Source organism: Pinus tabuliformis, chromosome 7, assembly GCF_031772625.1.
Source record: "Pinus tabuliformis cultivar Carrire ecotype Pingquan chromosome 7, CPIR1, whole genome shotgun sequence".
Lineage (NCBI taxonomy): Eukaryota > Viridiplantae > Streptophyta > Pinopsida > Pinales > Pinaceae > Pinus > Pinus tabuliformis.
The window spans coordinates 1759418941-1759445430 of NC_142293.1; the positions used below are offsets into that span (position 1 = coordinate 1759418941).

The 26490-nt window shown below is 36.9% G+C and overlaps 1 protein-coding gene across 1 annotated transcript; it reads left to right on the forward strand.

Annotated features, from left to right (window-relative positions):
* The first annotated feature begins 19537 nt into the window (after positions 1-19537).
* On the forward strand, positions 19538-22717 carry LOC149255390 (uncharacterized). Its single transcript, XM_089457222.1, has 3 exons — positions 19538-19793; positions 20354-20483; positions 21237-22717. The coding sequence occupies exons 1-3, from the start codon at positions 19637-19639 to the stop codon at positions 22516-22518; spliced, it is 1569 nt and encodes a 522-aa protein (XP_089313348.1). The 5' UTR covers positions 19538-19636; the 3' UTR covers positions 22519-22717.
* The last annotated feature ends 3773 nt before the right edge of the window (positions 22718-26490 follow it).

Here is a 26490-nt window from a genome sequence, read left to right on the forward strand (position 1 = left end):
CATTGATCCCCTTGAAGTTTGTGATGTATTATTAGGACAACCATACTTGTGGAAGTGACATGCTATGTATGAATCAAGGCCCCATGTTGTTATCATTACATTGGGAAATAAGTTGTACAAGATACCAGAGGTAGCACCGCCTACCGCCATCTCTTTGATCACTACAAAACAATGCAGTAAGCTCATTTCCAAAACTAGGAAATTTGTTTTCCTGATGATACGCCCTCAAGGAAAGAAGAAGACGGTGGCCACGACCTCCAGACAAGGCCCCTCTACATGATAGCTACAGATGGACAAGGTCATGGCAGAGTACAAGGACATCTTCACCTCCCCTGCAGGGGTTCCTCTGCATTGTTAGGTCAAGCACTCCATCAATCTGACCCCAGGTGCATCGCTACCCAATGGACCAATTTATCGGCGCTCCGTTCTGGAGAATGATGAAATCAAGAGGCAGATTCAGGAGCTGCTGCAGAAAGGTCACATCCGTCCGAGTTCATCGCCTTGTGGGAGCCCAATCATGTTGGTACAGAAGAAGGATGGGACTTGGAGACTCTGTATTGACTATCGGGCGCTGAACAAGATCACTGTCCGTAATAGGCACCCAATCCCGCAGATTGATGACCTCCTGGACCAACTAAAGGGGGAAAAATATTTCAGCAAGATCGATCTGAAGTCAGAATATCACCAAGTGCCAATCAAACCCTCTGATGTGTTGAAGACTGCCTTCAAAGCCAAGGAGGGCCTTTTCGAATGGTTGGTGATGCCTTTCGGATTGACAAATGCTCCTGCAACCTTCATGAGGGTAATGGATGACATCTTGCGTCCATTCACCAACTCATTTGTAGTGGTATACTTGGATGACATTCTGATCTTCAGCCAAAGTTGGGAAGAGCACCTCCACCACATCCGATAGGTACTCCAAACACTGCGGAAACACAAGCTATGTGCCAATTTGGAGAAATGCACTTTTGGCATGACCCAGGTTCAATATCTGGGACACATTATTGATGAACAAGGGGTGCATGTGGATCCAGCCAAGATCCAAGTCATTCGGGATTGGCCATCTCCAACCACTCTGATAGAGCTCCGCAGCTTCCAAGGTCTTGCCAACTTTTACCGCAGGTTTGTGTTGGGGTTTTCTCATATCACTTGGCCCTTGTGTCAAGTCACCAAGGGAGGAGTGAAAGCGAATTTTTTTTGGTCCGAGTCCCAACAGAAGGCATTCATAGAGTTGAAAGATCGACTCTGCACAACACCCGTGCTCGTGTTACTAGATTTACAACAACCATTTGAGGTCGAGACAGATGCCTCTGACTATGCTATTGGGGCGGTCCTTACTCAACACGGGCATCCAGTGGCATATCACAGTGAAACACTTTCATACACAGTTCGGAAGTATCCCACGTATGATAAATAGATGTATTCCATTGTGCAGGCTTGTCGACAATGGAAGCATTAAATTTTGGGGAAGGAAACGGTCATCCACACAGACCACCGACCCCTGCAGTTCATACAGACCCAAGGGAAATTGCAGAATGATCGCCATCAGAAGTGGTCTACATACCTGTAACAGTTCCATTTGAATATCAAGTATAAGAAGGGAACCACCAATAATGTTTCAGATTGCCTCAGTCGACCACCAATCATGGCATTGACCACTGTGCTCAACTCTTGTGGGAACGAGACTTCTGATTGGCCACATCTCTACAAAAGTGACCCAGAATTCGGCCACACATACCAGACACTCTTGGAGGGTCAGCATGTTCCAGATTTTCACCTCCAGGATGCCTTGTTATGCCATCTAGGTCACCTTTGTGTTCCTTCAAGTGAGCGTGCCAAGGTGATTTGGGAAGCACACTATAGTCGAGCTGCTGGTCATTTCGGGGTCGAGAAAACAGTGGTAGTGCTGCAAAAGTATTTCTATTGGCCGAATCTTCGACAGGATGTTGGGAAGTTCATCAGATCATGTACTGCCTGTGCCATTGCCAAACCGACCATCAAGAAGCAAGGTCTCTATACCCCATTGCCTACCCCTAGCCAACCTTGGGAATCCATCTCAATGGGTTACATGTCTGGCCTTCCTTCCACTAAGCATGGAAATGACTGTGTTTTTGTAGTCGTCGATAGGTTCTCGAAGATGGCCATCATGGTGGCCTGCAAGAAGAACATCACAGCAGAAGCCACTGCTAAAATCTTCTTTGAACGATTGTGGGTGCACTTTGGGATCCCACAGTATATCATCTCAGATCAGGACAGTCGGTTCCTCAGTACATTTTGGTCCAGTCTCTGGTCAATGCTGGACACCAAACTCACTAAGTCCATCGCCTTCCATCCTCAAACTGATGGCCAGACAGAGGTTGTCAATAGGATGATTGTACACATTCTGCGCATGTACAACTCAAAGCATCCACGTACATGGGACGAGAGCCTCCCCTATGTTCAGCACAACTACGACCGAGCTCTTCACAGCTCCACTGGCCATAGCCCTTTTCAGGTGGGCTTGGGATTCCAACCATTATGTCCCATTAATGTGGCCATGCCATTTGCAGCTACTCACACAGATTCGGCTCATGTCCAGTCCGAAACAAACAAGGCAACCAACTTCATTGAGCACATCCAACATATTCGCCAGCAGGTCCATGACATTCTGGAGAAATCAAATGCCAAGTTCAAGCAGCGACATGATCAACATCGAGTGCCACACAAGTTCCAGGTGGGTGACAAAGTCTGGTTGCATTTACAAAAGGAACGCCTTACTGGAGCCTATCGGAAACTCAGACCACTCCGATATGGTCCCTACACCATTACTAAGGCTGTGGGAGACAATGCATTTGAACTCAGCATACCCCCATTCCTCAGCCTACACCCAGTGTTCAGTGTGGACAGCCTTTGGCCATACTTTCCACCATTGCTAGATACATCCGACATTGCAGAACAGCTCACACCCACAGAATTAAATCCAAATTGCATGGAACAAGCTGCAACTGATCGAATCATGGACACACAGATCAAGAATACTCGCCAACAGAATATTCAACTGTATCGAGTTGTCAAAGCAGGCCAACTCCTTCACAATGGGAAGTGGCTCACCAGGGACCAAGTTCAGCAAAAGTTTCCCCATCTCATGGAGGAACAATGGGGACCATTGCTTCCTAAGGGGGGAGGAATGATCCAGGTGGATATTGGTGGCCACCTACCAAGTCCACCTGAACCCCCACCATTGTTCCTCTCAGCATTTTCAGTTTCCTTAATTATAGCGCAGTTTACTATTTTTAGTAGTTTTTCGGGTCCTAAACTTCCGGAGCCGTTTTAAGGCCCTAAACGACGTTTTTTTGGAAATCTACCTCCACGAATTTTTAGATAAAAAGTCGTCTTTTCCATCGTAGTCCTCGGAGAGATCTTTCCAACGGGCTATCATGCGCGTCAAACAGAGATCGTATGCCAAAGTTACGACCCCGGGAAGTTGATGTACCAATTTACCCAAATGGGGCCCATAGTTTGGCGTTTCATCTTCTAGGGTTAGGTTTTGGAATGTTAGGGTTTTCCATTGTTTCTCAACAATAGATAGGCCTTCGAGCCTCATTGTAAGATAGTTCAGAGGCATGTAGCCACCACATCTCTTCTCAGAGATAAGCTACCATCACCCTAGCTGGTTTATTTCCATTACTGTTTGTAAGCATATTTCAGTATTTTACATTAATGAAGTGAAGTAATATTTCCACTGCATATTTGTGTTTATGGTTATCTCTGTGTTTTATTGCGTTCCTATTTAAATCTGGATCAGAATGCCAGAAAAAATTTATGCGAGGTTGGAGGCCATAGCAAGTTATAGTTGATGGGATCATTTGTCAAATTGTATAGATCCGAGATGTCTAATGTAAGAAAGAAAAGAAGTGGAGTAGGTGTAGCTGAATTAGACCAAGGAAGAGAAGAATGACTAGAGGGACCAGGAGGTCCTCCCATTAACGGGTTTCTAGTAGAGTACATAGGTTGTGATGGATAGTAGTTTCCAAAGAGGTAGCGGTGGGGTTGTGTAGAATGACAAGCCATAAGGCATGTCCCCATCCTAAGCAAGACTACCAGCTAATGAGTTACCCCTAGGGTAGAGGTTTCCCCGAATAGATGCAGATGATTAAGTTGGGAGGTCCCAATGAGATGTCGGGTCGAGAGAATGAAACACCACTAGCCATATATGATGGGTTAGCTACCATACCACCACAAATGGGGTAGCCACCAATAGGAAAATAATGCATTAGATTTGGATGTTATTAGTCCATAGATTGCATGGGTACAGGAATGCCCCCAACATGTGGGTAGGTTACAGAAACATTACCCCCACACTACAGTGGTGGGGGAGGTGAACCGAGCAAGGGATTCCAACCAACATATTATTGAAGGTCATCCTACTAGGAATGTGAGGAGAAGACAACAAAGGAGTAGGGGAAGTGGATGAAACATAATGTTGAGCACTACCGCAAGTGGGTATAACTGAGGTTCTTGGATGAACCATAGGGTGTATAATAGCATAACCCACAACAAGTGTGCAACTTGAGATAGGCGGGTTCAATGGTAGTGGCACAAAGATGTCCACAAAAGACCATGACTCTCCAGCAGACATGGGGATGTTCAATGGGGAAACCAACAGAGACACTAAAGGTAAGGGTGTTACCTGAATCAAGATAGGCACAAGAGGATCTGTAAGTGGAGGATTATAAGGAGGTACCTGAAATTTAGTAGAAGGGTCCTGAGATAGAATAGAATCTAGGTCAGTATGGTGTGATTCAAGGTTTGAAACTAGAGACTCACTCCCTTAAGCAGTGAGGGATTATAATTCACTCAGAAATTCCTCGACGGAAAGTGGAGGAAGGCTTTACAAGAATCAAGATAGACAACGATAACCTATGGTAACCATAGTGAATATATTTTACAAAATTTTAAGTCAAATATTATTTGTATAAGTCTCAGTAGCAAAGAGAACACACCTAAAAATTAAAAAAATCTAAAGGAAGTCACCAAATATTTAGGGAACATAACCTTGTCTCATAGCCACAACTAGCTGGTGATGAAACCCAATATCGAAGGGTCTAAAAGAAAGAGTCGACCAAATGTATAGTTACGATTACTCTTGAGCTTTGTCTAAACCTCAATAAGAAGGGGTCATGTACTCTCGTGAAGACAATCACCCTCCCAAAAAAATAAAGTTGGATTAGGCTTGTCTATTTAGGTACCAAGGCAACCCACCCCAGTCACCTTATGTTCGTCCCCAAAAATTCTGGCCACTAAGGTTGCCTCAAATCATAGCATTGAAATGTGGCAACAAGAATATTCCAATTTTAATTTGTTCTTGAATTAAAATTCGAATTTAGTCTCACCAGCTACTTGAAAATAATTAATTAATTCATCTTGAGTTAATTAGTTGGAGAAATTCAAGTTAGAAGTGTTTCTGAAGTCATGCAACAATTATCCCTTAAATTAAGGAGATAAGATTGAGTTATATTTGAGTTGTAATCAATTAGCTCAGTTTAATGAGTTAAGTCCAGTTAATTTAGTTCCAAACTTTTGTGGAACTAATTGTGAGTTATCAGTCAGTTGATGCATGCATGCACTCAACTAGTGTACTCCAGATAATTGAAGATTCTTTCATCAGTAACTAATGCATGTCTATTCTGAGAAAGACCCAGTTGAGATTAAAGACAGGGACAATGTACTATCAGTTGCATGTGTTCTCTTATAAAGAAAACTCATGCATGCAATAAAGGAATCATTCCTTAAGGATTGTGCAGTTCTGACAATGTGTTAGAGGACTGTGTGAGATCAGTGTTCCACTTGGTAACATGAGGATCACCTAGGAGAAACTGCACAAGGAAATCGGATCTTGGAGGGTAGAGGAGAAGGCTTGTGAGAGGTCAAGTTTTCCTGTGAGCATCTATGAGGATTGTACTGAGAGCTGGCTAGCTGTGAGAGCTAAGGCTTTGTATAGTTTTGATATCTTTCCACCTTGTATGATAATACAGATAGTGGGGTTTTTAGCTGAGGCTTTCCCCGTAGTATTCTTTTACGTATTGTGCATTGATTTCTTCTTCTTCTGGTTATATTGTTCAGCTCGATCTTTAAGCTTCCGCAAATTGATAGTAGAAGTAGATCATAGTATTTTTCTTTGGTTATATTGCATTATCAGGTTAATCTACAGTCAAAATTTCTGAATGGTATCAAAGCTGTGAACATTATATGGAAAAGAGAATTCGAAGTTTGAAGTTTGGGGTTCAGGTACAAAATCAAATTCCTATCATTCTTCAAGGTTGGCCAATGGCGTTCAATGGCTTGAGAGTTGAGTATACCTTGGAAGGTAGCTCGAATTACATAGCATGGAAAGATCACATGGAGGTTGTATTAGAAGACAACGGCTTGAAGGAATTCATTAATCAAGAAATCCAAAAGCCAGCTTCAACTAATGCATAAGAGTTGGCTGAGTGGAAGAAGTGTGTGGCAAAGGTGAGACAGATCATCCTTGAGGGAGTTCAAGACCATATTGTCTCAAGTATCCATGGGAAGGATACTCCATTTTCAATGTGGAAGACATTGAAGGACCTCTACTAGAACAGTAGTAGCCAGAGGAAATTGGAGCTCAAGGATAAGCTTCGAAGAATGAAGATGGAGAAGGGGGATACTATTTCCACATAGCTGAACAAGCTCACCACCTATAAAGATGAGCTTAGTAGTGTTTTAATAACTACTACTAATGATGATATGGTGAGCCTCACTCTCCTTGGTCTTCCAAAGAGCTGGAATAGCTACCAGGACTCTATGAATGGAAGCGAGAAACTACCGGATTGGGAATGACTATGGTCAGATTTCATGCAGGAGGAGATTAGGAGGAGCACATGAGATGGTTCTTCATCCAAGAATGATGATGAATAAAATCTATCCTTAGCAAGTAAGGCAAGGGAAGGGAAGGGGAAGGATTCCCATTTGAAATCAAATTCTTCTCATGGAGGGAAGAAGGTTGACAAGTCTAAAGTGAGATGCTTTAATTGTCACAAGATGGGACATTATGTGACTAATTGCCCATCGAAGAAGTACAAGAAGGGATCCTCAAAAGGATAAGAAGGTGAGGCATTAGCCTCTTAGTTTGAAATGGAATTTACCCTCATCGCATGCATGGTGTCATCGATGATGGGTTGTGTTTGGTATCTTGAAAGTGGAGCCTCATTCCACATGACCGGTGATAAAAATTTATTCAGTGCCTTGGAGGAGAAAGACCTCAAGATGCGCATAGAGATGTGTGACGATAGAAGGTATAGTGTTTCAAGAGTGTGTACGGTTGCTTTTTAGAGGGATGATGTAGCTCCTCTCACGTTGAAAGATGTAATGTATGAGCCTGGGCTGAAGAATAACTTGGTATCGATCGCGATGTTGGAGGACAAAGGCTATGATGTTGTCTTCACTAAAGGAAAGGCATTCCTAAGACACATAGCCATGGGTCAGCCCAAGAGGATAGGGATTCGGGTGAAGAATCTCTATAAACTAGAGGTAGATGACTCTGCAGCATTGAGTACGAAAGCAGAATTGGTGCAAAGCCAAGACATTGGTGAGTTGTGGCACACGTGGTTGGGCCATTTGCATCATGGGGCTTTGACGATAATACAACAGATATCTACAGGACTTCCCAAAGGTAAACTTGAGCAAGTTGACACATGCAAAGGTTGTACCTTTGGAAAGTACACAAAGTCTTCCTTTCATGATCGAGACAATTGAGCAAAGGCTATCTTAGTGTGAGTTCATACTAATTTGTGTGGACCATTCTCGACGGCATCCACAACAAAGCAAAGGTATTATGTGATTTTCATTGATGATTTTTCTCGTAAATGCTCGATTTATTTCATGTAGAAGAAGGAACAAACCTTCACAAAGTTTTGTGAGTTCAAAGCTTTGGTCGAGAAAGAGTCGGGGAAGAAGATCAAGGCCTTAAGAAGTGACAACGGTGGAGAATATGTCTCTCAAGAGTTTAAGGGCTTCTGTGCAGTGGAAGGAATTAAACGAGAGTTGACAACACCTCATAACCCACAGTAGAATGGGGTGGCCGAGAGGAAGAAGAGAACTATTGTAGGGGTAGCACGAGCGATGCTACATGACCAAGGCCTACCACTTCACTTGTGGGCTGAGGCATGCAACACAACAGTCTATTTGCAGAATAGAAGCCCGCATCACATACTTTCGATGAAGACACCAGAGGAAGCTTTCTCCGGTAAGAGACAAAATGTGGGTCACTTCAGGATCATTGGCTCATTGGTATATTTCCATGTGACAAAAGATGCACAGAAGAAGCTTGAGCCAAAAACAGAGTTGGGGATACTTGTGGGGTACATTGATACACCTCACAACTATTGTGTGTACTTGCCTACCAGTCGGAGGATAGTGGTTCACAGAGATCTCAAGCTTGATGAGAAAAAGGCCATGTGAGTTTCCCTTGAGAGGGAGATCCAACTACAAGCTATGGAGGAACTGTTGGTTCCTAAGGAGGAGGAGCCTCAGACTGATGCAAAGTAGCTGCATGTAGAGGTTCCAGGAGTGGAGACATCCACTCAAGCAGAGTCTTCCAAAGATGGACGGAAATGCACAAGAGAAGCTAACATATTGTTGGAGGATGCAAGAAATAATGTGGGAGCACCATATTCTCAGCGCAGACAGAGGAGGTCACCTAAGAGGTACACTAGATACATGTGCCTTTTTGGGGAATGTGTTGAGACCAGGCCATCTTCCTTTGAGGAAGCAGTGCAACAGCCAATTTGGGTTGATGCTATGGTGGAGGAGTATGACTCCATAGTTCGTAACAGTGTTTGGGACGTGGTTCCGAGATCGGAGAACAAGTCAGTTGTGAGTTCCCATTGGATTTACAAGGTAAAGAAAGATGTTGATGGTAGTGTGGAGAAGAATAAGGCAAGATTTGTTGCCCGTGGCTTTTCATAGGTCAAGGGGATTGACTATAATGAGACTTTTTCTCCAATCGCAAGGTACTCATTTATCAGATCGATGTTGGCACTATCAGCACAGATGGGTTGGAAGATCCATCAGATGGATGTGAAGACTGCATTCCTCAATGGAAAGATTGAGGAAGAGGTGTACATAGAGCAGCCGGAAGGTTTTGAGACCTTTGATCGTGAGTTGCATGTGTTCTGACTCAAGAGAGCATTGTATGGGCTGAAGCAAGCACCTCATGCTTGGTACACCAGGATAGAAAACTACTTCACCGGGTTGGGCTTCACAAAGAGTGAAGCAGATGTGAACCTCTACAGCATCGTGGTGAAAGGTAAGTTGTTGATCATCGTACTATATGTTGATGATCTCATATTGACTGGTGATGATTAGTTGATCATGTCTTTCAAGGAGGACCTTGCAAGAGAATTCGAGATGAAAGACATGGGTCTCATGCATTACTTCCTTGGCATGGAAATGTGGTAGAAGGATGGTGAGTTGTTTGTGTCTCAGGCAAGTATGCCAATGAGATACTCAGGAGATTCCACATGAAGTGTAAGCCCATGCAGACTCCTCTAGCTGGTAACTGGAGGAAGGAGGATGCTACTTTAGGAGAAGTAGTAGAGGCTACTATGTATAGGCAACTTGTGGGTTCACTGATGTACTTAGTGACCACATAACCAGATTTGTGCTATGCCGTGAACCAACTGAGTCAAGCCATGGTTCAGCCTTCAAGGATGTTTTGGAAGGCAACAGAGCATGTATTGAGATACCTCAGAGGCACATCTCAGTATGGATTATGGTACAAACAGACAGAGCGAGTGAAGCTACAGGGCTTCACTGAAGCAGATTGGGTAGGGATTTCGTCAGATTGGGAGAGCACATCAGGAGGGATTTTTAACCTTGGGTCAGCTGCAGTTTCATGGTACACCAGGACACAGAGGTCGATTGCACTCAGCTCGACGGAGGCTGAATACATGGCTGCAAGTCAGGCAGCATGTGATGCCATCTGGATGCAGAAAATCCTAGTTGGTTCGTTTTATCAAAGGATGGATCCAACTATGATCTGATGTGATAATCAGAGTTTAATCAAACTCTCTGAGAATGTAGTATTTCATGATAGGTCCAAGCATATCAACATCCGGTATCATCATCTCAGGGACTGTGTAGCGAGGAGGATCATGTTGCTACAGTATATTTTGATAGAGGAGCAAGATGCTGACATTTTGACAAAGGCATTGCTAAAGTGTAAATTCGAGTTCCATAGAGACAAGATCGGGGTGGAATATAATCCCTTTCTTGTTGAGAGGGAGTGTTGAAATGTGACAACAAGATTATTCCAATTTTAATTTGTCCTTGAATTAAAATTCGAATTTAGTCTCACCAGGTGCTTTAAAATAATTAATTAATTCATCTTAAGTTAATTAGTTGGAGAAATTCAAGTTAGAAGTCTTTCTGAAGTCATGCAACAGTTATCCCTTAAATTAAGGAGATTATCCCTTAATTAAGGATATAAGATTGAGTTATATTTGAGTTGTAATTAGTTAGCTTAGTTTACTGAGTTAAGTCCAGTTGAATTGGTTCCAAACTATTTGAGGAACTAATTGTGAGTTATCAGTCAGTTGATGCATGCATGCACACAACTAGTGTACTCGAGATAACTGAATATTCTCTCATCAGTAACTAATGCATGTCTATTCTAAGAAAGACCCAATTGAGATTAAAAACAGGGATAGTGTACTATGAGTTGCATATGTTCTGTTATAAAGAAAACTCATGCATGCATTCAAGGAATCATTCCTTGAGGATTGCACAGTTGTGACAGTGTGTTAGAGAAGTGTGTGAGATCAGTGTTCCACATGGTAACAGGAGGATCACGTAAGAGAAACTGTGCAAGGAAATAGGAGCTTGGAGGGCAGAGGAGAAGGATTGTAAGAGGTCAAGTTTTCCTGTGAGCATATGTGAGGATTGTACTAAGAGCTGACTAGTTGTGAGAGCTAAGGCTTTGTATAATTCTGATATATTTCCACCTTGTATGATAATACAGATAGTGGGGTTTTTACCGAGGCTTTCCCCAAAGTATTCTTCTATATATTGTGCATTGATTTCTTCTTTTTTCTGGTTATATTGTTTAGATCGATCTTTAAGCTTCCGCAAATTGATAGTAGAAGTAGATTATAGTATTTTGCTTTTGTTATATTGCATTATCAGGTTAATCTAAAGCCATAATTTCTACACACGGACACAACCGGGGGGGGGGTGTCATGATCATGGATAGTGGGCTGTGTGGGCAGGACATCTGAGTCCCCGACTCAACTGTGATATCCCTCAGGGGATCCCAAGTGGAGTCGCCAATTTTATTGTAGGGATTAATGCACAGGTGGTTGTAGGCAAAAAACCCTCTCAAGTATCTTAGCACCTAAGGTAGACAAAATGATATGACTTACAATTGTTGAGAGATACATGCAAATACTCATTTTAATATAGGAATCGACAAAGTAAAAAAGAGGGATTACCTTTCAGTCCTTGGTGTAGATCGCTATATTTTTCAGTGTGACAAGGGAAAGATCCTTCACCAGCTCTCAGATCAAGACATACACATAGAAAATACACAAAGTAACCTTCATAGTATATAAAACCTTAACGATTCAAAATATTAACATATAATAGTATATAAAACTCGCATGCATCTAAGATAATATTTAGTCTCACCATTCAACCAACATATAAAGAAAGAATGTGTTAGCGTCATCAAGTAGACAAAACATGGGCATATATATATATATATATATATATCTATATATATATATATATATATATATATATATATATATATATATATATATATATATATATATATATATATATATATATATATATATATATATCTAATTGGATGAGAGAAGATTATTACAACCATGGTTACTAAATCAAGTCTCCCTTTAGCTCCTTAGTTCCTCTCTCTCTTTCTCTCTCGATTAACTTCTTTGAAACATAGCAATGCTAAAATTTTGATCCTTGTTACCATGGCCCAGCCTCTAATTTATAGATGAGGTGAGGGTTAATCCTTGCCAATTTCATCATAAGATCCATTGAGGCAAAAGCTAGATGTTTCCTCTCTTTATTGCTCTTTCCCATTTTCTTGTTAGGATTAGCAATTTCCTTAGACAGGACTAAGGTAGATGTTTCCATCTTTTTGAGCTGACATTTGAGTGAAAAGTGGAGTGTCAACCATTCAACTTATGCTTTAACCTCCAAAAACTCATAAAAATCCAGTAATGCTTCCCTTTAGACAAAATAGAGCATTAACCTAGGGACTAATGCCCCTCGTTGGGTCATATGAAGCTTTTGAATACTCTTTGTTTGTTTTTGGGGAGTGTTACCTTGGAAAATGGGCCTGTAACTTATGGTTTTCTTCAAGTCAAAGTGTCCTTCTCCTTTGAGTTAATGAGGAGGTCATTTTTTTTGTATAACAGGCTTTACCGTAATCCCACCTTCACCAATCTAGGGATTCCTAGGCATTGTGTTTCTCCCACGAGATCACCCCATTCGTTTTTGAAAACCATCTGGCAATCCATCTAAAAAAAACAAGAGAAACCCATCACGCTATGACTATCCAGAAATGGTAAGGAAATGTTGAAAACCATTATCACACCTAGGAAGACCCATGCCAATGACAACAAGAGGAACAAAAACACACATGCATGTACCATGCATGCAACAACTAGCAAGGAAACCATACATGCAACTCGATGCATGTAAGTAGTCCGAGTGTAGCTACTTGAATCCCACTCTTCCTTGCTTAATCCTTGCTTCACTTTTCTTTCTTGTCCAATCCAAATGAATTATTCAGTGATCCAAGCTTGCTCCAAGAATACTCTAAGTGTGAAAGAGTATGATAGAGAGAGAGAATAGAGAAATAGCTCTAACATAGAACTAACAAAAACCATGAACTGATCCTCAGAAGCCTTCTTATTAATGAGGCCTCTAATTCCTTCATTTTCCTCCTCACATACAACGTGTGACCTTTCACCTTCCTTTTTTCGTAATTTCCATTATTTTCATAAATAAAATGCCAATTAATGTGACTTTTCCTTTTTAAAGCCTTTCCATTTCCTTTCCCAAATTCCTTAGTCGTAATAAACCAAATGAACAACTGTTAGGATGTTTTACACAACATTCATCTTGGAATACATGTCTCATGGCCTTGGTTATTATTTTTCCTGTATTAACTCTATTACATGGATTTTTTTATCAAGGATGTTACGTAAGAGTTGATGACTTAAATTCTATGTGCTTTATTCGTGCGCCTTGGGATTTCATTGTAGTTTTTTCCAAACCCATGATGGAGTGGTTGTTATGCGACTATGTAAGTTGAGCATTTTTAGAGAAAATTTGAGTACCTATGTTAATGCCTCTTTGACTGGTTCAGTTGGTGATGTCTATGGTGATTTTTTCCATTTTCCTTTGTGGGATTCTTGTAGTAAAGTCTATAGACGAATTTTGTGAATAGTGGTTGCATATTTCTATTGATAATAAATGTGTTGTTACAATAGAAAACAATAGAAACCTGTTTTGAATTCAATAAAGACCATTTCATATTTGTTTATGTCTGGTTAGTTTGAGTGAGAGTGTAATTTGGGCAAAGAAAGGTGTTTGAAGTCGTGTGGAATGTTGGGAGACAAGTTAAGACCATGTAGAAGTGATTAGGAATGAACCTGAGTTGTTTCACCTCCTCGAAATTCAAAAAGACACTTTTATGGAAGCGCTGCGAAAATATTTTTCAATGCCTACACGATTTCTATAGCACTCGAAAATATTCCGCAGTGCCTATGGAAAGCAATTTTTTAGGGTTGCGTTATGGGTTTTTGAAGCTTTTTCTGGCATGTCAATTGTGCCATGTGTTCGAGTGAATCCCATCTACATCAGATGAGGTGAGAGAAAGGGTTGGAATGCTTGAGAGAGATATGTCTTAGTTATGGCAAAAGAAATCTCCATTGTTATTTTGACTGTGTAAATTAATTTCAAGAATTGAGTTTAAGAACATAGATGTGCTTGTGGTTGTTTTAGTCATGGGTAAAGGGACAGTTGGGTCACCCGGTCTGTCACCATCAATTTCCATGCAAAAAAAAATTATTATGAGCTAAAATAATTTTAATTTTACCAAATCCCAAGGAAAAAGTTCACCTTCTTAGAATTTATAAGAATGTTCCTTATATTGATAATTTGTCCAACCATAGAAAAAATAGTGTACATTGTATAATTCATTGATTAATCTACTTTACAAATGATTTCACTAATAAAATTTTTACATTAATCATTACATCCTTAAATGCTAGCTCCAACAATAAGTAATGTAAAATCATACTCTAGAGAGGTAATTTTTCTCTTATTAATAAATTAGCACTTTTAGGGAGGCTCTTCTTCTTCTCGATGTTCATAAGTTGATTAAACTTATCATTGGAAATAGGAGTGTTCTTATTCCTCTAGTTGTCGAATAATATAATCTTCATCCTCTATAACTATCATGGACACTTCAAAGTCATTTTTTGTCATTAATTCTATTATGATCCATATCAAAATAAATATATACATTAAATTAATATATATATATATATATATATATATATATATATATATATATATATATATATATATATATATATATATATATATATATATATATATATATATATATATATCTTTCGGGAATAAATATATTTTCATTGATTTGGCTTCATTTAGAAAGTTCAAGGAAATTTTTAGATGGTGTGACCAAGCTAGCTTTGATGGCACTAGTGTGATCATTTTTAGTTTTTGGACAATGAAAAAGTTATGACTATGACGTTGCAACTAAAAATGGTTATAACTACCATGGTAATTTATAATTCCAATTTGTAAATTGTTTGACCACTCTACTTCAAATGGAACTAGTGTGATGGTAATCTTCTAAATAGATGAAGAGAAAACCTCCCTTAAGAAAATATATGAAATAAGGAAAAGTTGATTCTCATTAGCTAAAGAAAATTCTTTCATACCACTCTTTATAATCCTTATCTAATTCAAGGCATATTTCAAAATAACTAGTATTTGACGACAATAATAAACTAACTGATTATAGAGAGTACTCCTAGAGTAAGGCAATATGATCAATTACTTCTTATGCATGGATTGACTCCATCAAATATACTTGTTTATATATATATACTCATAAATATTCCTAGGGCCTATGCCAACTATGCCTCGCTATTACATTCCATTAATTATTACTAATCAACTACCAAAAGGGCTTTATACAATATGAATAACCCATTAAATTAATTATTGAGATAATGCATCAACAACTTAGCGGGTCTTATTCCCTATGTATTGTCATATTTCATTGATTATTATTCCTAGTTACATTATAACGTCCTCATATCCCATTGTAACAACCATAATGAGAATACTATTTACATTCTTCTTCTTTTCACTTTTTCATCTTTCTTCAATCTCGACGACCCTTATTATTCTTCTTATAATTCAGTATCTACCTTCCACTATGTTTTTATTCCTTAGAACTCACTATCTTTATTATTTATGTTTATGTATATATCTTCCCTTATGCATTTTATTTTATTTTTGGCACTACCCCTTATCTTTATTTTCCTTTTCTAACCTCTAAAATCTAACAACAATGAAAAACAAAAATAGGGATCAATTTTATTTAATACAACAATGAGAAACAAAAATAGAGCTATCTCATGAAAAAGTTCAATAGAAAAATTAAATAACACATAAGCTCCATCATAACATAGATTTCACAATAAACTAAAATAAACAGAGTTTAAACAACCAAATTACAACCTTACGATGAATTATAAATATCATGGAATGCTACCCAATCTCTCTTAACTAGACTAACACACTTGCCACATAATGGTAGTTGATCAATTAGCAAGTGATACTTTCAAATATGAGAACATTTATATGAATATTAAACAAAATTTCTAGCTTCCAATAATTATTCCCACATTAACATCTAACCATAAAATTTTATGACAATAATGTGGTAAGAATTAGGACTATTTTACTAAGATCTAGATAAAGTTAGACTATTGTCTCTAAAATGTCTTAATATTAAAGCATTATATATACTCTTACATTAAAAATCATAGATATTTAATAAAATTAAATAATAATAAAAAGAAAAACCAAAAAAACTTTCTCAAATATGTTCATGTTATAACTCTTTCATAATTAATAGTCATTCTTCTAATAATACTCCCTACTTTTAATATGGTATCTCAAATCTTAGTTTAATATTAATCAATTAGAAGCCTAATTCCACTACACTTTTTTTTTGATAGCTTTGATACTATACTAATTATATCAAATTTCAAATCTTATTAAAAGATAAGACATTTTAATTGGAAATTTCTAGATGGCTTTTAGAATCCAAGAAAACATAGATCATCTCATGTTTTTTTATTTCTTTGTTGTTCTTGCTTTTTTTTTCTATGTGTTTTGTGACATCTACTATGTCTATGGAATATGTGTACCACTCTAAGGGATAACTTTCTACCACCTCAACCACTGAGCCTAGAGTGTTTAGAGAATTGAACCAACTAACTCTCAATAGAAACGTTGATTTAATTAGTGTGACTCTACCAATTGAGCTAACCCTCACCCAACATTTTGCTTGTATTGTTATCTAGCGATCATAAAAACTTCTTTAAAGCCAAAAAAACTTCTAATTCATAAATATTTTTCTAGAGGTGATTAGGGGAAAATAATATCTCCATTAGAAATTACAAGTACTTTTACATATTTAGATATTTTTTTCATATTTAAAAATTAGGTACTTTTAAAGTTAATTTGAAAAATTACATTTCATCTTTTTATGTCATTTTGAAATTTATTGTAGAAAAAAGGTTTTAAAAGTTTTCTATTTTCCCTTTTTCTTTACACTACTTTATAGAGAAACGTCAATATAACTAACATATCTCTTTATTTAGATTCCATTCTAATATTGGACCTCTTCTAATTATGTTTATATACACTACTTTATAGAAAAACATCAATATAACTAACCTATCTCTTTATTTAGATTCCATTCTAATATTGGACCTCTTCTAATTATTTTTATATATTTTACAAATAATATCACAGCATAACAATTACAAGGTAGACAAGTCTACAAAATAGTATCCACACTAAAAATTATTATAATTGAAAAGTCCCCTTTAGGTGCATATTCTTCCATTGGTGTGATAGGATGATACCCCACTTTAGTATACACATTCCCTTAGTGACATGCCTTTTTGGGCATGGCTCTCTTTTCCTTAGAGTTTTTATCTATATTGTTCTCACCATACATGGAAGTCTTAGTATGTTCTCTTGGACAATTTCCTTATAATTTAGTATGTGTTATTTTCACAATAAACGAAACTCTTACCTATACTCTCAAACAATTCCCTTATACAATTCTTATATAGTTTATATCTGTATTAGTTTCACTAAAATTTTATTATGTACTTTAACACAATTCACATTAGTTTTGATATTATAATTATTAGATGATGAAATTCTAGTGGCTTTCATATCATAATTATTAGATGGTGACAATATATTGATCACTTATTTGGTACAAACATAGCAATCACTTTTTAGTATCATGCCTCATGGACACAATAATATATGGATTTTAATTGTTATCTATACAATGTCCATAATAATTACAAGCTTTACTAGACTATGATGCTATCAAATATAGTCTTTGTCATAACTAAGGTACAAACATCACTATCAATTTTAGTTTTGCTCCTTCTGACACAACCATTATTTTTGGCTTCTAGTTGTTTTCCATGTGATGTCCATAATAATTTGAAGTATTCCTACACTCCTATGACATCATCAATAGTTTTGGCCTAAACTAGTGTAGGTTATAATATTTTGGTGTCACAAACACTAGTTTATAAGAAATTATAGGGTGGTAAGGAATTACTCTCAATAATATTAATGTTATCTACAATTTGATCTCATTTTTTTATTGATGTGAAAATGATTTATCTAGTATTAAATAAGGTAATGTTTATTCTACATTCACTCCTTTAAAAATTAAAAATGTCTTAAAAAATTATTCCACATTAACACTCTCATCAATATGTATATTATGTAAATAATTACTCATAACCATATATAATTTTATTTTATTACTGTATTTTTTAATTTAGCAATAATGGTACAAAATGCATTTTCTTTCAAAATAACAAATTTCCTTCCGAGTGAGAGAATCATCCCACTCACACCATTGGAACAGTGGAACTCTCCTTTAGGATTGCTTTGAATTTATTACTCTCTTTCCTTCCAAGTGAGAGGATCCTCCCACTCACATCATTGGAACAGTGGAACTCTCTTTTAGGATTTCTTTCAATTTATCACTCTCCTTCCCCGTCGTTTACTATTATCTGTTCTAATTAAATGGTTTTGCATGAATTATTAGTTTGTACATACTGATATTTCCATTCTCTGCTGTCTTGTTTAAATAATTTCGATTGGTTGAAATTAAAAAAAAAGAAAAGAAAACTTAACATAGATTTCCGTGTCTTGTGTCATTCAACTGTCTATATATATTAAAATATCAATGTTTAGCCATATATGGTATCACAAGATTGACATTTCCTTGAGGATTAAGGATCAATATCCGGCTTCTGCTTTATACTAAAGATGCGCTAATGGGACCGAGAGTGATCCTGTTAAGAGTCTCGTGCTTTTAGACTTGTCTGCCTTTTAGATATTTATCCAACTTGACCAAGACGGAGAGTGCTCCTTCTGTTAAGAGTCGTGCTTTTAGACTTGTCTGCCTTTTAGATATTTATCCAGCTTGACCAAGACGATAAAGTATATGATGGGAAAGAAGAAATTAGAAACCCTACTTATGGAGGCTGCTTTCACAAATATTACAAAATGTTTAATAAGGAATGTCATTATGTACCAGAAGAACACGTGAAATACTACGTTCTGCAATGGCCAGTGTGTTGATAATCATAAAGCAAAACGGTGGGAACTTTTGTGAAAATCATGACCGACTCCAGTGGAATGAAATGATCTACACAACACTTTTCTTTCTGGATAAGCGTGTAAGCAGCCAGCCCATCAGGTCCTTTCCACCAAGGTGTACAACACATGTCATAAATGCGGTCTGAATAGTTTACAGTTCAGGTCAAGTTGCGTAAGCCCTTAGGCTCTGTCATTCTTACCCAAAGACTGTATAGCTCACAAAACAGATTACACATTTGTATTAAATCTGTAATGTACACGTTCCAAGTATTTTAGACTTATTGTTAAGAGAAAACTTAGGGAAGCAGTACTAAAATATGCGGGTCACGACATTCTAAGAAAGATAGGGTTGAATGTTTGTTGTCGTGTGAATATTGTCAGGAGCCAAGACCCGCAGCTCGTGGACTAGAAGGTGCGAGATTATTTCATTTTTGTTGAAGAGATAAAGTGTATTTTATGTCCTCCCATATATATCTATATATCATCTCAGATTGTCCCAAACTCACCTGCCATTCTCAGCGAAATTCGTTTTCATTGATTAGAGTTGTTTGTTGGACGGATAGAGCAAAGGCAGAGCACGATCGGTGCAGTGAGAAGGGAATAAGCCATATTCAATTATACCATGCAGGAGAACGCCAAAAACACAGCAGTACGCACTCCTTGCTGCTCAAAAGTTGGACTCAACAGAGGCCCATGGTCTCCAGAGGAAGACCTCCTCCTCAGCCAATACATAGAGGCCTTTGGTGAAGGCCGATGGAGGACATTACCGAAAAAAGCAGGTAACAAATTCACATAGTATTCCTTCATACACCCAAATGGAATCATGGCAGTCCATGTTGAAAAGGTGCCCATAGAATCAAGGTTGTTATGCAGATTCTTTATCAGAATCTGTGTTGCAAGTGGGTGTTAGGTTTTGCATTCATGGCATATTTTGTGAAACTGACTTGTTGCAGGTTATGCAATGGTGGTCTTGATATATATACAATTCTATTTTTGATATTTGTTTATAATATTTGATCATTCCTATAGATAGGGTAGTTTGTGAGGATGAGATTGATGTATCGTATGGTTTGGAGAAGTGGGAGATCATTCTTTTGTCATTACTCTAGAGGTCTGAATTTATGGAGAATGAATCCTATGCTTTTAATTCCTCCCATGTTGACAGTGACGTGTTAAGAATTTCTTCATGTCTTCTGTATTTCTACAAGTATGGGTAGTTACACACAGTATCAGTTCGAATCCATCTCCACCTTCAAGAATATATATATATTCTTCACTGTAACAACGAATATCCAAAGGTTCCAAATCATGTACTGTGACTTACATATCAGCCTTGCAGGTTTGAAGCGGTGTGGCAAGAGCTGTAGATTGAGATGGATGAATTATCTACGACCTGATGTCAAACGAGGATACATTTCACCAGAAGAAGAGGACCTTATTCTCAGGTTACACAGACTTCTTGGCAACAGGTTATTAATTTCACCCAATATTTGGCCTTCTCTTCAATTCATATGAACGAATTCTTGTTTTCCCATAAAAGCTAGGTGTCCCAGATGCAGATGTTCTTGAGTTTCACAGCTTATATAAAGAATCAGCTTGTATCCATACAACATTCTCTGATTAAAGTATGGACTGGCACCTTATTAGCACTGTGATACATGTATCTATCGATATAATTACACTTCTTCACTTTAGGGTTTGCAATACAATCTCAGTATCTTAAAATTACACATTGATCATAGGCTTTGTTTGTAATGCAGTTTGAGCAATTTTATTAATTCATATCTGAGGAAGAGAAATGAAATTGCTATCTCTCACAGATACATATGATCACTCACCCTCATCCTCTGGTAAAGAATGTATAAATGACAATCAAAGTGTATTAATTTGAAATAAAGCTTGCATATAATGTTTTTAGCCATTCAAGATGCATATTTTTTTCAGTCACTCTAATTAAAACCCTTCATCCTTATCAACCTCTATCCTTTCAGTGTATAAGTCACTGAATTACGATTGTCAATGAGTAATACTTCACCTGAAGTAAGATTCCCAGTGACTGATACTTGACCTCAAGTATTTGCATGTTAGGGTTTAGCCATGGATGTCTTGATTTGACAGTGCAGCCCTCTTGTTTATGTCTACAGAATTTGGAGAGCTTACTCAATTTTTTCCAAAACCATAGAGAGAAAACCCTAATTTTGTATTTTTGAATGAATGCGCAGGTGGTCTCTAATCGCAGGCCGCATACCGGGGAGAACAGATAACGAGATCAAGAATTACTGGAACACTCATCTAAGTAAACAGCTTATCAGTCAAGGCATTGATCCGAGGACTCACAAGCCCCTGCCTGAAAGCAAGATTGAAACATCTGCAAACTGCAACAATGGTGCTCCAGAAACCAATGATATAACTCCAAGATCATCAAAGCAAGAATGCAAGCCACTGCAACCTGATCAGAATGAGGTAGTTACACATCAAACATTGAAAAAATATTCTGAGACTACTGGGACTATGTTAGCACATCAGGCAGCTACAATATCGACTGGATTCAACAAAAATCAATACCCTAAAAATACCCATATCAGCTCCAATGATGTTCATCTTCCACGTAAAAAGCACAAGCCCGATAATGCAATTGACCTTTTCAGAGCCTCCGCATTAACGCAACCAGCTCATGTTATAACCTCTCCTCATGCTATAAACCACTACGAGGGCATGGCTGATATGATACAATGGAAGTCTAAATCAAAAGCTTCTCATGCCATGGGGACTGCAGATTACATGACATCTTTCATGTTACATGACCTATTTCCCTCAACAATCCCCTTGCCTCTTATTGAATCAGAGAAAGGACTTTCAATCTTGCAGGTCTCTTCTTCTACATCAGTACTTAACAATTTATCAATCAATATTAACAACGAAGCATTTGATCCTGGTTTGTTAGGTCATAACCGTTCTCCTTACTGGATGAACAATCCTGTCATGAACTTTGAAATGCCATTGAATGCAATCACAGTATCTGGCCCTCAGGTTGCAGATGTATATGGGGATTACAATGATCAGATAAGTCATGCTATAACACCTTCCACATCCAAAAGCGAATATAATGTTTTATACGAAGGGAACCGATTGTCAAACCCTCCTTTGGGTATGGGAAATTTTGACTTATCTAACTTGCAGCGAAGGCAACATCATGAACAAAAGGAAGAGAACTTCATGTTGCCTGGTCAGGCAAATGAAATGATGGCCAATCAAGCAAACAACAGCAGCAGTGTTCACCATATGGGTCCAATTCCCCCTGATGGCAATCCTGATTTATATTCTTCATATTTTCTTGATTCAATCGCCCATGAAGACCTACTTAACATCAACAACACAAACAATAATCCCACATCCTCTTTTCCAACCTCCACTTCTCAGGCTCTGCAGCTACGATTAGAGCCAGAAACTCCAAACCTCTCTTATGATTTGTGGTCTTTACCCCAATATCATCCTTATGTTTGATCTATAATGGGTAGTTATATTTTTTTGTCTGCAGTGAATTACGTTATTAGTTGTGTATGAGATAGTATTGCACACCTCTCTTCCATGAGTGTATTGAACTCCGAATGTTCAAAAAAATAGAGGATTTGTTTATGTTTATTTCAAGTTGAACGTTATTCATTTGTAACCGGTCTTAATCAATTGCCTCCTTGTTGTCTCATTGTTCGCTTTATTTTTGAAGTGAAGAAATGATTAAATGTGAGATTATTGTGTGTGGCACTTCAAGAGATTTTTTATATGTCCATTTGGTTACTGTTATTCATTCAAATATCAAAATCAAAATTGAAACACATTACATTGGTGTAAAAAAACAGATTTACAGATGAACATAGTCTAAGTAATGAATTCTCATTGAGTAATGATACTCAATGATGAGTAGTGTTGGTACATAAAATGTTATTTATGTGTAACTTTTTTTCTTTAATAGATATTGAGTAGTGTTGGGTCATAAAATGTTATTCATTTGTAAATTTTTTTTTATGAAAATTATATTAATTAAATAATTAATAAATACATATAACAATTAAAATATTTATACACAATCAAAATAATTATATAGTATTTATAACGCAATTAATTATATAATAATTATTTGTAAAACTATATTAAAAATGAAAATTAAAAACAAAAAACAGCAATGTTTTTCTAAACCTTAATCCATTTCAGTGGATTGTGCATACCAAGGAGAATATTGGCAGCTTTTTATTTTTTACACTTTATACGATTATCAAAATCAAAATTGGAACAAATTACGTCTGCAAAAAATTATTACAATATTTACCGAGCAACACAACGCAACGTACTGATGATCTCTGAACATTTAGAAAATATATTGAGAGTTCTGAACGTTCAGAAAGCAAAGAAAACTGATTCTGTTTTTTTAACGTTTATTCATTGTATCTTGTGCAATCGACGCTCACTGGAGTTGACTTAGTTGAGGTGACGAAATGATGAAATGCCAGATTACTTTCTCTCAGACACTTATGAGATTCTTGAATCCATTTGTCTAAAGTTATTAATTCAAATATAAAAGAAAAGAATTAAAACGAAGTTTTCAAGTATCCATAATCCGGCGAGAGCAGTTTTCAGACCTACATGATCTTGAGGTGAACTAAATCACAAAATCCGTTAAAACAAAACTCCCCACCAAAAAATTAAACCACATCCTCAAAAAAATCTAAATTAAAATTATAATGAAAATTTTACAACCTACTACAACTAAAAGCATACATTAAACCATGCATTGGGTTGTTTAGATCAGAGTTATGGGAACATACGTTAGTCATAGTGTGTAACTGTGCTTATCTTACACGTGGTTGTTGTTTATATATTAATAAATAAAGTTAGATATGATATTTATAATAGCTTTTGCTTTAATATAATTGCTTTGAAACTTAAATAACTGAAATTTAAAAAATTGAAATTTGATAAAATTTAGTGTATGAAATCATATGTAATTGTTCAGAAATTAAATTGATTAATTTTTTTTATTTATTTATAATTAAAATAATTGAAAAGATTATATTTTGAAAATAAGTTATAAAATTGATTGTGTTGTATATTTTCGAATTAAAATTAATGTAGGTATTAATTAGATATTTTAAGTGAAAGTGTTTTGATGAGTATAAAGATTGCATACTTTTGTTTATAGTGTTATTAGATTATTTGGGATTTTATAATTCACTCTTATTTATAAGAGAATTTATTATTTTTTTTTGTATTTTGAGGTAAATTTTGTATGGTTTATTTTTAAAAAATTCTACATAGTTGTTGAAGTCTATGTTATGTTGCTTTAGGAAATCAAGCTAAGCATAAATTTTCAATTGCTTCAAAATCTGAATTCAAAAGATTGAGTTTATAACACTAAAAAACAAAACATAGGATTTAGTTGTTGCTATTCTTATCCTCCAAACTAAAACATGAAAACATAAAACATAGGATTTAGTTGCTATTCTCATCCTCCAAACTAAAACATAAAAATATAAAACATAGGATTTAGTTGCTATTCTTATCATCCAAACTAAAACAGGAAAACATAAAAAGAACTAGAGGTAGAGAAGCACATGTTCATGCATGCTCTATTAATGAATGCATGCTTATTTCTATTAATGAGTTTCTTTGACCATGATGGGTTCCTTATTGTGGCTAGAAGAGAAGCCAAGATTAGGAGGAGATCCCATTTTCCTTTCAATTCTTGCAAGCCTTGGTCCATATCCACTAGAATTCATTGCATTTGATTCAAATTCAATATGATGTCTTCCTTGATCTAATTCTCATCTACTAGCAATCTCCCAAGTAGAAACTTGAGTTGCCACTAGTTCTGGACTCTGTACATATATTGATTATACCTTCCCCTAATATGATGTGCATCACAATGCCACTTCAGTGAGCACCTCTCTTTCTATGAGATTTTTCCAATCATGACAGCTCCCTTTCCACTTGAGTAATCTCTTCTTGATCTAGTTGAGAGGTCAAGTGTCAACCATGAGTGGTTGAGCTTTCAAGTTGGGTTTGAGTTGTGGATAACATCTTTGTTGATTATATGCTACTACTAGCCTTACTATAGCTCTTTCCCTAAATAGGTCATTTTGTCACATCCAATCAAATGGTATTCAAAATAGATCAATCAACATATTTTGACAGTTTGCATGCATCTCGTCCAAAGCCAAGAACATCCCTTCTCCAAAAGTTCCAAGAATTTTAGATTAAACAACTTAGAAACCTAATTTTTGGCCCCATCTCACTTTGCCTTTATGCAACTTGAAATGCAGCAAGTTATACACATAACATCTTCACTAATGAGCCCATGTTTCCTTCACAGTAAGTGCGATGGATCTTGAATTTTCGTAAAAATAAAAATTAATTTTGAATCTTCTCTTTCTAGAAGTGTGGCTAGAGGTTTTAACTATTTACTATTAGATCAATATCTAGAACTCCTATACTTGAGGTCTTATCTCTTATCCTAGAAATTATCCTCCCTCATATGTGGATCTAAGTCCTTGATTGGTAAATCCAAAACTACCTCATTTACCGTATAAATTGATTGCCTCCCATAGAGTGTGGGTTGGATTTTTGACACTCTTAGTTATGCCCTCATGTTGATGCTTTGTGCTTAGCCATCCATTATCCATCCATGCACTAGAGTTGTGATTGATGGTTTGCTTTGTGGAAAAGGAAGTACAAAATAGTTGGGAGATATCTACAAGGTCAATATATGAAAGGGTTGTATCTTCTCCTACATTCGTTGATACAAAACTTGTTTTGTTTTCCTATACTAATATCTCATTTATGTATATGTAGCAATGCCTTCTTGACTCATTGTTTAGAGATGTTAGTATATTCTTTTGGCATATTTTTGTTCTCTTGCTTGTTTTAGTTGTTTTGCAACTTCCACTTTTAGCATTTGGAGTTGGAGTTGGAGCATACAAGCAAGGTAAAGAGGAGAGCTTGAGTTGGATTCTAGTAAGTCAATCTTCCATATTCTAAACTTCTCTAAGGAAAACATAGTATTTTTACATGTATTGTTTCTAGATCAATCCACTAGATCTAGGGAGTTTCCTTATCAGTAAAACAATGGTTACCAATCAAAAGGAGGATAACATTGTGACATGGGTTAGGGACCTAGAGAATGTGGAGGAGCAATGACTCAACCCCCAAGCTTTACCAATATCACCTAGAGGTTGAGTAGCCATGAGACCTATCACAACGAAAGCCTTGAATTAAAGTTATGATTAAGTGGAAAATCTTAACATACCTAGCTTCTTGAGGACCACGTGGCTTTGGAGAAGGCTTGAATAAAGGACTACACCATGCTTCCAACTCACATGAGTTGAAGGAATAGAGCACTCCAGATCTACATATAGGTTTAAATGTCGAAAGAACAAGGTTATGAGCGGGAGGATGATAACAATCAAATTGGAATTCAAAGAAACC